This window comes from Girardinichthys multiradiatus, chromosome 6, assembly GCF_021462225.1.
Source record: "Girardinichthys multiradiatus isolate DD_20200921_A chromosome 6, DD_fGirMul_XY1, whole genome shotgun sequence".
Classification (NCBI taxonomy): domain Eukaryota; kingdom Metazoa; phylum Chordata; class Actinopteri; order Cyprinodontiformes; family Goodeidae; genus Girardinichthys; species Girardinichthys multiradiatus.
In genome coordinates, this window is record NC_061799.1 from 10,776,000 (window position 1) to 10,791,263 (window position 15,264).

General features: G+C 39.1%; 2 protein-coding genes across 8 annotated transcripts in view; one reads left to right on the top strand and one right to left on the bottom strand.

Annotated features, from left to right (window-relative positions):
- Nucleotides 1-404: 404 nt before the first annotated feature.
- On the bottom strand, nt 405-13,874 carry LOC124869506 (acyl-CoA-binding domain-containing protein 5-like). Of its 3 annotated transcripts, none has more exons than XM_047367389.1 (14): nt 13,764-13,874; nt 13,389-13,522; nt 12,969-13,092; nt 11,814-11,886; nt 11,458-11,605; nt 11,330-11,368; nt 8,703-8,894; nt 8,372-8,587; nt 6,502-6,596; nt 5,767-5,953; nt 5,405-5,613; nt 5,186-5,236; nt 1,453-1,568; nt 405-1,362 (listed from the first exon to the last, which is right to left on the bottom strand). In XM_047367389.1, the coding sequence occupies exons 2-14, from the start codon at nt 13,504-13,506 to the stop codon at nt 1,350-1,352; spliced, it is 1,581 nt and encodes a 526-aa protein (XP_047223345.1). In that variant the 5' UTR covers nt 13,507-13,522; nt 13,764-13,874; the 3' UTR covers nt 405-1,349. The 3 variants fall into 3 exon arrangements, with proteins under 3 accessions (XP_047223345.1, XP_047223344.1, XP_047223347.1); XM_047367388.1 differs by having other exon boundaries at nt 13,389-13,600; nt 13,764-13,869; XM_047367391.1 differs by lacking the exon at nt 11,330-11,368 and having other exon boundaries at nt 13,389-13,600; nt 13,764-13,868.
- Nucleotides 13,875-15,001: 1,127 nt separating this feature from the next.
- LOC124869890 (abl interactor 1-like) overlaps nt 15,002-15,264 on the top strand; it is a 30,345-nt gene continuing 30,082 nt past the window's right edge. For all 5 annotated transcript variants that reach the window (XR_007038679.1, XM_047368113.1, XM_047368115.1 and 2 more), the window contains exon 1: nt 15,002-15,250. Coding sequence is in view for 4 of the 5 variants with exons in the window: in XM_047368113.1 (XP_047224069.1) it covers nt 15,134-15,250 (117 nt within the window). In the remaining variant the exon portion in view is untranslated. The remainder of the gene's footprint in view (nt 15,251-15,264) is intronic.

Consider the following 15,264-nt stretch of genomic DNA (forward strand, 5'->3'; position numbering starts at 1 on the left):
CCCATATACAACTTCATTGTAGGACCCATTTGGTTTTTGTGCATCTTACCTATCTGGGTTTCACTTATTGGCCAAAACCTTCCTGCTTCAAATATATAAAGGCAGTTTAGCCTTTATGTAACACACAGGTAATCCCATCTGGGGTGTAGATTTTCAGCCCATTTTCTCTTGATATGGGTCCCTTATATAAATGTTGGATTGTTAGTGGGCTAAATGAGCTGACTGAGGGAGTAGCTTCTAAAGATCGTTGTGATATGGTTCAGGTGACTCCCATGAATCATGCGTATAACTATGAAAGAGCTTTAACGGCATAGCTAAGCTCTGTGCCCAACAGTTGGTGTGTAACAGTATTTTTTTATCAGCCACAGCTTAACAGTAACTTTAAATGCTGACATAAAAACAAATTTGTTCCAAAACTTTTATTTTATATTTGAAATTTGTTTCATACAGTCATGTATTACAACTAGACTTCTGTAAGATCACCTAAAGTCTACATTTTCTTCATTTTTGCTGTAAAGCTGTCAAGATGAATGCTTAGATAAGGCTAACATAGATTGTCTGTACTACGTTGCAAAATATAGGATACATTATGATACAAACAGACTCCTGAACACACATACTGAAAAGCCCATTGACACTTGTTCCAGAGCTTAAAAAAATGTTTTGCTGTTGGCTCTAAGTTGCCATCTTGTTTCTCTCTCATTTCCTTTTTCATTTTTCCATTTTTTAAAGGACATCTCTTTTTCATTTTATCTTACACAGTTTATTTCTAAAAAGCAAAAACACAGGCTGACAGGCCAGCAGCATACTGGAGCTGTTCAGCCACCTCTATGTGTAAAGAGAAATCATTCCTTATTACTGTACTGCAGCAGCAAACTAAATAGACAGCTTCAGGTTACAATTACTGCTTGTTACTTCAAATGTATATCTTATTTTAAGATAAATGCCCCCAAGGTATTTTAATATTTAGAAAACACATTAACACTGATAAATTAATAAATGTACCTTCCCAAGACATTAAAATAAATCAAATTACACAATAGTTTCTATCAACCAAATAAATGATAATAACAATTCAGAAAACTCCCAAAACCTATGGTATATAGTCACTGTATTATCATAAACTGTTATTTAATTTCTGTTTATTTTACTAACGTGTTTAACAGTATGATAGGAGTCACACTACAGACTATAATTATCACTTTTCACACACCTAAAGGTCTCCTCTTGGTAAGGATAAAGACTCATTTTCTGCACCTTTTAGATTTAAGCTCCGCTACCCTCCATCTTTGATGTTGGCCACAGTGGAACAAAAGAGCATCTTTGATTCCTGTTGATTGTCAAAACCCTCATGGAATTTTCCTGAGAACAGAAAAGAGGAGACTGAGTTAAAACTAAAACATAAAATGCTAATTAGCTTTTTTTAAAATTTTAAACATGTATTCTGCTCACCTTCTTTTACGCTGGAAATAAAGTTGGACAAGCCAGTGGGTGATCAGAGGCCAGAGTGCTGCCAACATCATGGTGATTGGAGGGAGATGAAAAGGCCACCAAGATGGTCTCAGGAACTACAACAGACAAAGACAACTGACATAAACTAAATTGAACAAATAAAAATAATACACAAAAGTAAAAAATATCATTCTTTTTATTATATTATTTGTAAGCCATCCCATCTATAAATATTTTGTGGTTTTAGATAAAAAGAAAATTATCTAGAGAAAATGAAAGCAGTGATCTTCAGTTAATGGGAAATGTTGCTCACCATCACAAAATAGGGCTTTTCTACTGAGACTATGAGATATATGTCTGGGGGAAACGCTTTATTTTTGAGCTCAGAAGATTATTATATGCTGGTGGTGTAGGGGTTAAGCGCCCGACCATGTACAGAGGCTATAGTCCTCGGTGTTGCTGTCCTGGGTTTGAATCCCGGACCTGGTGACCTTTGCCAAATGTCTCCCCCTCTCTTTGCCCCTGTTTTCTGTCTACCTACTAAAAAATAAAGGCCTCTAGTGCCGCAAAAAAAAAAAATTGAGTTTCTTGTCATCCTTCACTTTATTTATTCAGTATCTGTTTTTGGCCAGTTAAACCTTGTCTGCATTCCAACAGAGCTTTCTTATGTGTCCCATACTAAATTGGGTAAAAAAGATCCATCTCTCATTGTTTTCAGAAAACTGTATTTAGGTATTTGTTCACGTTTTTTTTACTATCCGTTAAATGTATAAAATAAAGAAAGCTGAGAAAACACATTCACAGTCTTTTTTTTTTTTTTTTACAAATAATGTTTCAGAATGATCAACATTTACATTGTTATCAGCAAACTTCAGCAAGATTAACATTCGCAGCTACATTATGTACAGCAGTAAGCCTTAAAAGCCAGGATTTTTGTAGTCTAACTGTGAATTACTAATGTGTAATGTCTGCTTAATCAAGATTTTAAATGATTTAGATTATCCTCCCTGATGTGTTTAATGCAATATTTAAAATTGGGCCGGTATTGATGTCTTCCTGTCGTTACATTATGTAAGTGGCAGATAGATTCCTTCTTGGGTGACATGCATACTTAAATCTTCAAATGATTTTAAATCCATCATACGGTTGGATTAAGTACAATCGTCTACAGGTCCTTCTCAAAATATTAGCATATTGTGATAAAGTTAATTATTTTCCATAATGTTATGATGAAAATTTAACATTCATATATTTTAGATTCATTGCACACTAACTGAAATATTTCAGGTCTTTTATTGTCTTAATACAGATGATTTTGGCATACAGCTCATGAAAACCCAAAATTCCTATCTCACAAAATTAGCATATTTCATCCGACCAATAAAAGAAAAGTGTTTTTAATACAAAAAACGTCAACCTTCAAATAATCATGTACAGTTATGCACTCAATACTTGGTTGGGAATCCTTTTGCAGAAATGACTGCTTCAATGCGGCGTGGCATGGAGGCAATCAGCCTGTGGCACTGCTGAGGTCTTATGGAGGCCCAGGATGCTTCGATAGCGGCCTTTAGCTCATCCAGAGTGTTGGGTCTTGAGTCTCTCAACGTTCTCTTCACAATATCCCACAGATTCTCTATGGGGTTCAGGTCAGGAGAGTTGGCAGGCCAATTGAGCACAGTGATACCATGGTCAGTAAACCATTTACCAGTGGTTTTGGCACTGTGAGCAGGTGCCAGGTCGTGCTGAAAAATGAAATCTTCATCTCCATAAAGCTTTTCAGCAGATGGAAGCATGAAGTGCTCCAAAATCTCCTGATAGCTAGCTGCATTGACCCTGCCCTTGATAAAACACAGTGGACCAACACCAGCAGCTGACACGGCACCCCAGACCATCACTGACTGTGGGTACTTGACACTGGACTTCTGGCATTTTGGCATTTCCTTCTCCCCAGTCTTCCTCCAGACTCCTTGATTTCCGAATGACATGCAGAATTTGCTTTCATCCGAAAAAAGTACTTTGGACCACTGAGCAACAGTCCAGTGCTGCTTCTCTGTAGCCCAGGTCAGGCGCTTCTGCTGCTGTTTCTGGTTCAAAAGTGGCTTGACCTGGGGAATGCGGCACCTGTATCCCATTTCCTGCACACGCCTGGGCACGGTGGCTCTGGATGTTTCTACTCCAGACTCAGTCCACTGCTTCCGCAGGTCCCCCAAGGTCTGGAATCGGCCCTTCTCCACAATCTTCCTCAGGGTCCGGTCACCTCTTCTCGTTGTGCAGCGTTTTCTGCCACACTTTTTCCTTCCCACAGACTTCCCACTGAGGTGCCTTGATACAGCACTCTGGGAACAGCCTATTCGTTCAGAAATTTCTTTCTGTGTCTTACCCTCTTGCTTGAGGGTGTCAATAGTGGCCTTCTGGACAGCAGTCAGGTCGGCAGTCTTACCCATGATTGGGGTTTTGAGTGATGAACCAGGCTGGGAGTTTTAAAGGCCTCAGGAATCTTTTGCAGGTGTTTAGAGTTAACTCGTTGATTCAGATGATTAGGTTCATAGCTCGTTTAGAGACCCTTTTAATGATATGCTAATTTTGTGAGATAGGAATTTTGGGTTTTCATGAGCTGTATGCCAAAATCATCCGTATTAAGACAATAAAAGACCTGAAATATTTCAGTTAGTGTGCAATGAATCTAAAATATATGAATGTTAAATTTTCATCATGACATTATGGAAAATAATGAACTTTATCACAATATGCTAATATTTTGAGAAGGACCTGCATATATCAGACTACTACAGTATGATCTAGAAAATCAAATGCAAAAGACTTTTAGATTTCTGCTGGGGTTTTTTGTCAAACATAAATGTTTCAGACCATCAAACTATTTTTTATATAAGATAATAACCGGAATAAATACAGAATACAGTTTTTTTAAATAATGATTTCATTTATTAGAGGGAAAACCTCCCCACTAATCAGGTCATTTGTGAAATATTAGTTGCCTCTTAATCCCAATAACTGGTTGTGCAACCCTTGGTGCAGCAATTGCCATACTTGTGAAACGTCAATGATTTTTTTGACACCGTGGAGGAATTCTGGCCCACTCTTTTTTGCAGAATAGTTTTAATTCAGCCACACGGTCAAGCTATAGTACCTCAATGCACTGCCTCCAGCTGAAACCAAGATGCTGTGAAAATTCAATTTTAGCCTATTTGTTAGTTCTGGGCTAAATTATAAAAAAAGACTACAATAGCATTGTCCATTTCTGATCATTTGAAAATATTAATCTTATATGAATGTTTTATAAACTCTGCACAGATTATGTCATTCACAGGTGTCAATTAAATGTACTAATGCAGCCAATTGTGTGTGTAACCACAAAAAGCACTGCAGGAGTGCAAACAACAATTAACTTGTTTTTGGGACAAAGATACTTCATAAAATGGATGACAGACAAGAAACCTGGATTTTTAACCATAATACTTTCATGAGCTCAAAAATAGAAGGATTTTTTAATTTTTTTGTTAGACAAATATCTTGGCATCACCTGAAAACACATTTTGTTGTGACAAGATAATTGGCTTGAGAAAACCTCATACAAATATTTAAAGCACTGATGGCCCCTCTTCAGCTTCTGTAATAATAATAATAATAATAATAATAATAATAATAATAATAATAATAATAACAACAGCAACAGCAATAATAATAATGAGAAGAAAAAATAAATGTACCAAACCTTTTGTGCAACAGGTAAAAAGGCTTCCTGTCTTGGAGAAGGGGATCTTGACTGACAATAAGAAAATATAGACATTTTATAAATACAAATTTGGGGAATATAAGGAGACAGCCTGAAAAAAACTGAATACTGGATAAAAAAATGTGATGTACAAAAATGTGGTGTAACAAATTCATTTCAAAGAAGCAAATAATGTAACCAACAGTTCTGGTGGATCACCTGTGACCTAGTCAGCTCCTCCAGAGTGCGCAACCTGTGCAGCACGTTAGCCATGTTGTGCTGTAGCCTCAGCAGAGCAGCTGCTATTTGTTCACTGTTGTTTCCCCTTGTAACAGTGACAGGATGTCTGCTCTGTAACACACAACCACAGGCAGCGTCTGCACTTACACAACGCAGTGGGCTGCAGGTGGTTATTGTTGAACGGCAACCTGCAACAGGAGTCCCATTTGGACAAATAAAAGGCATTAAAAATCATGAACTGTTTTGTGAAATCCAGTAGATTCTGAAAATTGTTTAGAATGGTGAACTGAGTACAAATGTTGAAGATGAGGTGTTATCAAGTTGAAATACTGCAGGCTCACCTCTTCTTCTTTTTGATATGGAGCGGCTGTGTTTGCTTGGACACACTCTTTCTTTGATGTAGAAGTCTCCCGCTGGTGCGTCATCTTCAGCATCTTTCAGGGTTGTGCTGCTCTCAAACCAAACATCGTTTGTCTTCAACGAGGTAGCTCCCGACCCAGGGGACCGGCCTTTAGATGGAGGCAGCCGCTTCGCATGCAAAAAAAAGTTAGGCACAGCTAAATAAAAACTAATACCCCACCGATTAAAGACAACTGCCAGTGCTGTGAGTAAAAATGCACTGATCTGGGTTTTCCTGGGCGATAATGAGTTTTGGTTTTCTTTGTGGTCTGACCAGCAGGTTGCAATTTTTTTAAAAGAATGTAAATTAAACGGGAAACAAGCCACAGTTTTTTTACAATAGAGGTAGTAGTTTTAAATCTAACATACAATAAGATTATCACAGTTATGTATCAAATCATGTGTCGCTACGCCTTCACTGATTTTTATTCTCCTTAGTGCATTAAAGTACATGCTGTTGGTTGATGTTTATAGACTGAAATAATGGGGGTTCGTAGTTCTGATACCATATGTTCAATTGTTTGGAAAACACAAATCTGTACTACTTTTTGCTATTCAGAGCCAATCAAGGTAACATGGGCCAGTTTCGATGTCCGTCTGACTAACAGGGGCACCTATAGTTTTACTTTTATTTTAGTCATGGAGATGTTTTCAACTTTGGAAGCGAGACAGCAAACCTCTTCCATTGCCAGATGCTCCATTGAGTCACAAAATTCCTCATTGTCAGAGTCTGCGGGTCGATGGTTCCTCTCAGGATTAACACTGCAATCGTCTGAATGGTCAAAAAACAAAGAATATCAAAAACAGAAATGCATTACAGAAAAATGTATTGTGTCCATTTGATAATTGAATATTTGGTTTGCAAATCATTTCATTGTAGACAGAAGAAATAAAATATATATCATTGTCATTCATTTTATTTAATTTGTCAACATAAAGTCATCACAGTCAGTGAGCACACCTTTCAGTTCCAGGGTTTTCAAGACTTAAAAATCTAATCCAATCCTTTCCAGGTTTTAAAATTGCACGAAAACCAAAATGGTGACGCTGCTTGAGAAACTAAAGAGGATTTAGGAGACCAAATGACAGCCAGGAGGTCCTAATAAAATGCACATAATTAATTAACCACATGGATAAAAGTATACAACTGTGTAGTAAAACAATACCAGGGAGGAAACGCAACCAAATTGATGTTGGAGATGCAACTACTTCCACACATCAGTATGGGAAGGGTTATAAGGTCAATAATATGAAGTCCATTGTTCTACAAGGAAAATATATATATATATATATTAAAAAGTGGAAAACATCTCAGACAGCTGATTTCAATGAGTGGATGACCCCAAAAATTCACTCTAAGATCAGACTTCAGTTCTTAGATTTATTGCAAGAACCTAAAGTAGTACCATCACAGACTCTACAAGTTTTTGCTAGCAATGTAATGGTAAAGTTCATGATGGTGGTATAGTAAGAAAAGGACTGGACTATTTGGCTTGTTTGGAAGGCTTGCCTGGGTAAAACCTCTTACGCCTAAAAAAACAATTGGCAGCATGACTTAGGTTTGCGAAGCATCTGAATGAATCATAGACATATATACTTTGGACAAATGAGCTCAATGTAGAGATGTTTAGCCACAATTCATTGTTCCATGTTTGATAATAAGCACAGCATATCAGTACAAAGGCCTGATCCTAGCTGTCAGGCACAGTGGTGGAGGGGTGGTGATTTGTGCTTGTTTTCCACAAACAGGACAAAAGCATCAATCATGTTGTCACTGAGTAGAAACTCCTCCTCTACAGACTATTTAACAGGTAAAGCTGGGCACAAGCTGGGTTGGGAAACAAAAAATCAACAACAAAATGCATTACAAAAAATCCACATAAGCAAAGACTCAAGGTGTTGAAATGGCTCAGTCAAAGTCCAGACATCATAGTGACTGAAATGCAGTGGCAGGACCCTAAGAGTGCTGTGCATAAACAGATGCCTGCCTGAATTGTTGCGAAGAAGAGAAAGACAAATGTGGCCCTACATGTTACCGAATCACTTATTCTCTCACAGCGTTTTGGGTTGGGCTTTAATCTGTGGTTTTGTACACTTAAAGTTAGTTCTAAAACGTTTTAGAACCTGGAAAAGATCAGATCATTTTTAACATGTCCTTATATGAGACTGCATTTACTATGTTGTTCTGACTGTAGCTCTATTGCACAACTGTAGAAATGGATTCAATTTAACCAATAAAGTCAAGCTGAAAACAACAAATATCTTCAATTCATATTGTCCTCAATGACATAAAACTCAAAGAAAGTTGAAGAACCACAGTTTTTGGCTTCTATTTTACATTGAGTCTGTTTTGTTCTGTTTTGAGATCAGAAGTTCAGGAAGAACCATGTACCATCTTTATGTTAGGAGCTATATAGTGATACTGTATGTGTTACTACAAGTATTCATTCTTTTAGCTTCTAGTGCAACATGATTACATTTTCTCCTCTAAACGTTTTTTACTTAGACTGTTTTAACACAACCGTCTGTATTAATGTGGAATCCTACCATTAAAGTATCCATTTAAGTGCATGCAGGGATTATACGGCACACCGGGCTCAATGGAACAGGCCAGTTCCTCCTCCTCCACCTCGCTGTTAAGGGAGCTGTGAGTGCCGTTGGTGAAGGAGGACATGCTGGGTTCTATGCTGCTGCTGGAACCCTTAGTGTCAGACCTCCATCTCCTGTCATCCACTGTTAAAAAGCGTGGGTCCTGGTCCCAGTCTGGTGACAAAATTCCATTCCAACATTTGACAATCTTACCATTGATGTGTCTTGAGTAACCAAGAATCTCTCTTACTTTTGAATTTCTAGTTTCTCTACGACAACCACGTTGTACCTCTTATCTCCACATTGTTGCCACCGAAGTCATCATTCCAGTTCTCCTTCTTATTTTTGCTCCAAACACCACTTTCCTCTTTTATCTCTTTGCTTCCCTCTGCCTCCTCGCGGCTTACAGTTCGTCCAAGCACACTGCCGTCTCTGCCTTTCTCCTGGGGGTTTTGTATATCCTCCCACAGATCCCCATACCCTGGGAAGTGAAGGAAACACTTTGATATGCACTACAAATCTACAGTGTCTTGAAAAGTATTCATACCACTTGGAACTTTTCACCTTTTGCCACATTACAACCCCAAACTTGCTGGTATTTAAATGGAATTTGGGTGTTAAACCAACATAAAGTAGCATATTATTCTGAAGAAGGAAAATGCCACATGGATTTAAAGTATCTTTAGAAATAATAACATGTTACTGTGGAGAGTTTTTTTTTTAGTGAAGATGGGGAATATGGTCAGAGATAAACATAGGACAATCCTGGCAGATCAGAGATTGGGGGAAGAGGTTCATGTTCTAGCAGGATGACTCTTCATGGGTCACATAGTCACATATACATGTGTCAGAATGACCCATTCAAAGTCAAAACCTAAACAAATTCGACATCTATGTTAAACGGTGGTAATATAAATAAACTAAATGTAATTTAATCAAATTCAGTTGGTGGTAAGGCTTCAACACTGATGTTCAAAGATGCTGGCAATACACTCTGAATGAGCTAGAATATTTTTACGAAGAAGCACAGGTAGAAATTTCTCTAGATGTGCAAAACTGGTAGAGGCATATTTCCAAATACTTGCAGATGTAATTGCAGTGAAAGTGGAGGGACCGATGTGAAAAGCTTCAGAGGAATAAATACTTCTGCAGGCTGCAGAACATTATGCAAGCACACACACACCCTTGACAAACTATTTTGCTATTTACAAGGTCTGCACAACACACTGCATAAACACAAGTCACCTATATACACTGCTCAAAAAAATAAAGGGAACACTCAAATAACACATCCTAGATCTGAATGAATGAAATATTCTCATTGAATACTTTGTTCTGTACAAAGTTGAATGTGCTTACAACAAAATAACACAAAAATCACCAATGGAAATCAAATTTATTAACCAATGGAGGCCTGGATTTGGAGTCACACACTAAATGAAAGTGGAAAAACACACTACAGGCTGTCCTTAAAACAAGTCAAAATGAGGCTCAGTATTGTGTGTGGCCTCCATTTGCCTGTATGACCTCCCTACAACGCCTGGGCATGCTCCTGATGAGACGGCGGATGGTCTCCTGAGGGATCTCCTCCCAGACCTGGACTAAAGCATCCGCCAACTCCTGGACAGTCTGTGGTGCAACATGACGTTGGTGGATGGAGCGAGACATGATGTCTCAGATGTGCTCAATCGGATTCAGGTCTGGGGAACAGGCGGGTCAGTCCATAGCTTCAATGTCTTCATCTTGCAGGAACTGCTGACACACTCCAGCCACATGAGGTCTAGCATTATCCTGCATTAGGAGGAACCCAGGGCCAACCGCACCAGCATATGGTCTCACAAGGGGTCTGAGGATCTCATCTCGGTACCTAATGGCAGTCAGGCTACCTCTGGTCGTACGGCCCTCCAAAGAAATGCCACCCCACACCATTACTGACCCACTGCCAAACCGGTCATGCTGAAGGATGTTGCAGGCTGCAGATCGCTCTCCACGGTGTCTCCAGACTCTGTCACGTCTGTCACATGTGCTCAGTGTGAACCAGCTTTCATCTGTGAAGAGCTCAGGGCGCCAGTGGTGAATTTGCCAGTCCTGGTGTTCTCTGGCAATGCCAAGCGTCCTGCACGGTGTTGAGCTGTGAGCACAACCCCCATTTGTGGACGTCGGGTCCTCATACCATCCTCATGGGGTCGGTTTCTAACCGTTTGTGCAGACACATGCACACTTGTGGCCTGCTGGAGGTCATTTTGCAGGGCTCTGGCAGTGCTCCTCCTGTTCCTCCTTGCACAAAGGCGGAGGTAACGGTCCTGCTGCTGGGTTGTTTTCCTCCTACGGCCTCCTCCACGTCTCCTGGTGTACTGGCCTGTCTCCTGGTAGCGCCTCCAGGCTCTGGACACTACGCTGACACACACAGCAAACCTTCTTGCCACAGCTCGCATTGATGTGCCATCCTGGATGAGCTGCACTACCTGAGCCACTTGTGTGGGTTGTAGAGTCCGTCTCATGCTACCACGAGTGTGAAAGCACCACCAACATTCAAAAGTGACCAAAACATCAGCCAGAAAGCATAGGTACTGAGAAGTGGTCTGTGGTCCCCACCTGCAGAACCACTCCTTTATTGAGTGTGTCTTGCTAATCTCCAAAGATTTCCTCCTGTTGTCTATTTTATTTGAACAACAGCTGTGAAATTGATTGTCAATCAGTCAATCAGTGTTGCTTCCTAAGTGGACAGTTTGATTTCACAAAAGTTTGATTTACTTGGAGTTATATTGTGTTGTTTAAGGGTTCCCTTTATTTTTTTTGAGCAATGTACAATACAGACAAAAAACACAAATTTGTTTTAATGGCCTTGAATTAACTAGACTAAGCTGAAGCAACCTATCTACTAAGTCTACATAGCAACTAAGGCCAAAGACTTGCCTTCCATTGCTGGCTTCTTAAACAATTTACCCAGCTCCTCTAATGATAAGAAAACATGGTAGATGTATATTCATTACATTCAATGTGCCTTTAACTCTAAATCAACCAACTGCAACATTAATTTTTACCTGCATGATCTACAAAAGGCCTGGTGAAGGGTCTTTTGTCTACTTGATTTCCTTCTTCCTCTTCCTCTCCGTCCACCTCTGTGTAAAAGTTGCCAAGCCTCTGCACCAGCTCTGTAACTTCCTCGGAGATCGGGATGGTCTCCAAAATCTGACAATGTACACAAAAAGCGGAGTTACTGTGAATATGATATCAGCTCACCACAAGGGTCCAACACATTTGGAAGTGAACACAAACATGTTCATGTAGGAGCTACAGGACACACACATTTTTTTGCACTTATGCACAAACATTGATGTATGAACGAAAACATGAGCACTCTGCTGTTCCCTTCCATTTTCTGAGAAAAACAACTCACCAGCTGGATGTGTTCTACGTAATTCTTCATGGCTTCCTCTTTTGTCATGTTTCCCAGAGAGCTCCATGCATCCCTGACAACACAGTCAAAGTTCAACACAGAGGAAAGAGCTGAATGCCAAATCACTGAAGCTAAACTCTCTCTACAAGTCTCTGTCTCTATACAAGTCTTTTCACAAATTTACAAAGCAGTGGATTTTGGTTAATAATAAAGGTGCAGTTTTATTGTGATGTTATGAGGTAGACCAACACAAAGTAGTGCATAGTTGTGAAGTGGAAGAAAAACATTTTTGTCTAACATAAGTAATTTTAACAACAGACCCTGAGGACCAGGGATGGGAACCACTGCCACATAGCTTGTGACAAACTGAAAACTTGACTTCTTCTGGCTTTCTTTAAACAATGGGTTTCTTCTTGCAGCTCTTCCTTAAAGATTTGTAGAGTGCATAACTAATAGCTGTCCTGTTGAAAGATTCTCTAAAGCTCTTCTTCCCTTTTAGTTTAGAAGGACGGCCATTTCTCTGTAGCTTACCAGTAATACAGTCCTTTTTTCAGTTTTAAATAATGGATTGAACTGCACTCTGCGAGATGTTCAAAGTGTTGGACATTGTTTTAAAACCTCAACCCTCCACAACTTCATCTCTGATCTGTCTGCTAAACTCCTTGGTTTTTCTGATGATGTTGGTTCACTGATGTTCTCTAACAGTCCTCTGATCCCTTCACGAAACAGCTGGATTTATACTGAGATGAAATTACACACAGGTGAACTTTACCAAGTAGATGACCCCTAAATGCATTTGCTTGGACTGAATTTTATTTAAGGTTATCACAGAAAATTTGGCTGATTACATATGCACACCATGCTGTTTAAATTTTTGCTGGAAACAAGTAAAAAAAAAAAAAAAACTATATAGTCATATTCAATAAATTAGAAAATTATTGAAAAGTTAATTTATTTCAGTACACTAAGTAAAACACATCTATCACACCTATCGCATTAAATACCACTGAAACCATCAAAGTTTGCAGTAAAGTGACAAAATCTCAAAATATATGTTTGCAAGGCACTGCAAATGATATCCAAAGGATGCGAGTGGGACTGAGCTCTAATAAAATTGGTCTCTGCATGTTTTCCAGCTTGTTAATTTAAATTTACCATTTAGCTTTTCCTCTGGAGTCCCAGAAGCCAGTTGGTCTAGGGATGTGACAGGGCCCTATGGTAGCCTGTTTATAGTAACTACAAAACATCATCATCATGTCATCAGAAGGCTGAAAAGGACCTGAGAAATGAGGAGAGGATAGATGATGAAACATGTTTAAAACGTCTAAAGCTTTTTCAAGAGATTTACTTTTAGAATTGTGAGCTAATCAATAATACATGTAAGCAGCTAGACCAGACAAACGTCAGGCTCACTTAATCACAAGCCCTTATCCTTGTGTAGCAGCTTTATGAGCATAGGGCCAGCCAGGACTGACAGCTCTGCATGTAGGTCAGTCACCTGGATAGTTTACTCTCCGCAAGGCGCACATTTCATAGACTATAGCGGAATATTAGACGCTCGGGTTTATTCGTCACCTTCTTCGGGCAAACTCCGGATCACTTTAACCGCGGCGGCAAATTTCGTCTCCAGGCTGTGTTCGTCCTCCTCCTCCTCCTCCTCCTGCGCCATGCTGAGTCCACACAGGGATGACATGAAAGGATCCCCAGATCTTGGACAAGAATAGGGATTAAAATCAAGGTAGATCACAGAGTGTCCGAGGAATGATACCCTCCACCTGCCCTGCAGTCTATAAATATATAGATACAGAAAATACAATGTTGTCAATTCATTTGTGGCATTATATAATTAAATGTATCTATAGCCTATATAGCCTAACCTATGCTGTCTGTTGCAATCTCTGTGCTTTAACAATTATACCCCCATCTATGGCTAATTTTCAAGAAACCCACCTTATTACTTCATAAACCCGGTGTCTGCCTGCAATATGAAACAGAGAACCAATCTCCTCTCGGGTCAAGGATGAGCCCAGCTCTTATCGTTTGATCACTGAGTATTCTTGGGTAATGTAGTTCATAGCAGCGAAAACCTCGCTGAAAAGAGGTTCACCTCCCAGCGCTAAAGGCTGTCAAATCCCACAAACCTCTTATGCGGGGATTAAAACAGGGGGGTTATGGGTAGTGTAGGTTTAGAAAACATGTTTTGTCTGTGCAGCAAAAAGGACACTGCATGAATTGTTCCTTAAGATTTCAGACTTTGCCATATCTTTAGGAATTTTTGTCACAAACACTATTGGATTGTTTAAATTATTGTTAGGATTTTTGTTAATTTAGAATAAAAGATTTATTTCCAAATTCAGAAAATAAGGATTGCTTTGGATTATATAAAGCTCATTTAGCTAATTCTCTATAAACTGTTGTCTTAATTACATTTCTTACAATTATAGAGCAAATTGGCACTGATGGGCAAAAGCAGTGAGGGGATTTATGGGACATGTAGTTTTTGTCTGTGCAGCAGAATGTTTGAATAAACACTGGTGAATGCATGTGTAACTAAACATTTAATAAAGATTTTGCAGCGTCATCATAGCATTTTATTCGTGAGATTACTATAGCTCTTTTCTTATCTTCGTTTGGAGATGAAGTTTTATTTGGTATAATGGGAAAATTTCAATTTCAGAAAGCCTAATTTTAAAATCCACCCTAGATATTGTCTTAAAATTTGACGGTTCTGATGTATTAGTAAATTTGTGTTGAATGGGTGACGAGAGTGAGGAGATATATATTGTTTTTCAATTTAAGTTTTAATTTGTAATGGTGGGCAATAAGTACAACTTTATTTGGATCATTTACGCTAGAGAGATCAAATTTACACCTCCAGTTGTGATTACTATTATAATTCTAATTTTAATAATTTATATTACTTTTATTTGCAACAGGTTTTGTTTAATTTTTTGTTTTGACTATAAAATTCACACATAAAAAAGAAAATGGAGATAATATATTTATATAACCATATTAAATTTTACGTTCTTATAGTAGTTAAATGAAAACTACTGAAATATTATGCCGTCTTATAATTACGTGTAAATACGCCGCTACGAAAAATGATTGGTTAACTCCTCCCCCAGCTCGGCCTCTTAGCCAATGAGCGCCTGCCGTTTACATTGTAGTTGTGATTAGTTACGGACTGTTGTGAATCGGAGGCCAGCGGAGCTACAATGCCAGACGGGGGAGCCCCTTTCTCAGCAACACATCGCAGCATCACAGCCTCGCCTCACTGAAAAAAAGACGGACAGGAGAGCAATGCAAAGGGATGCAAGATGGCAGAGCTACAAATGCTATTAGAAGAGGAAATCCCGGCCGGTAAAAGAGCGCTGGTGGAAAGCTATCAGAACCTGTCCCGGGTGGCGGAATACTGTGAAAACAATTATGTTCAGGTAAGTAAAGGCCG

What these genes read in the sequence shown, in the direction of transcription:
- LOC124869506 (XM_047367389.1), bottom strand. Translation starts at nt 13,506, where the DNA reads ATGTCATCCCTGTGTGGACTCAGCATGGCGCAGGAGGAGGAGGAGGAG. An exon ending in GCCTTTTGTAGATCATGCAG is followed by an intron (nt 11,369 to 11,457) that starts GTAAAAATTAAT and finishes TCTTATCATTAG; the next exon opens with AGGAGCTGGGTAAATTGTTT. An exon ending in AGCATCTGGCAATGGAAGAG is followed by an intron (nt 5,954 to 6,501) that starts GTTTGCTGTCTC and finishes TTGCATGCGAAG; the next exon opens with CGGCTGCCTCCATCTAAAGG.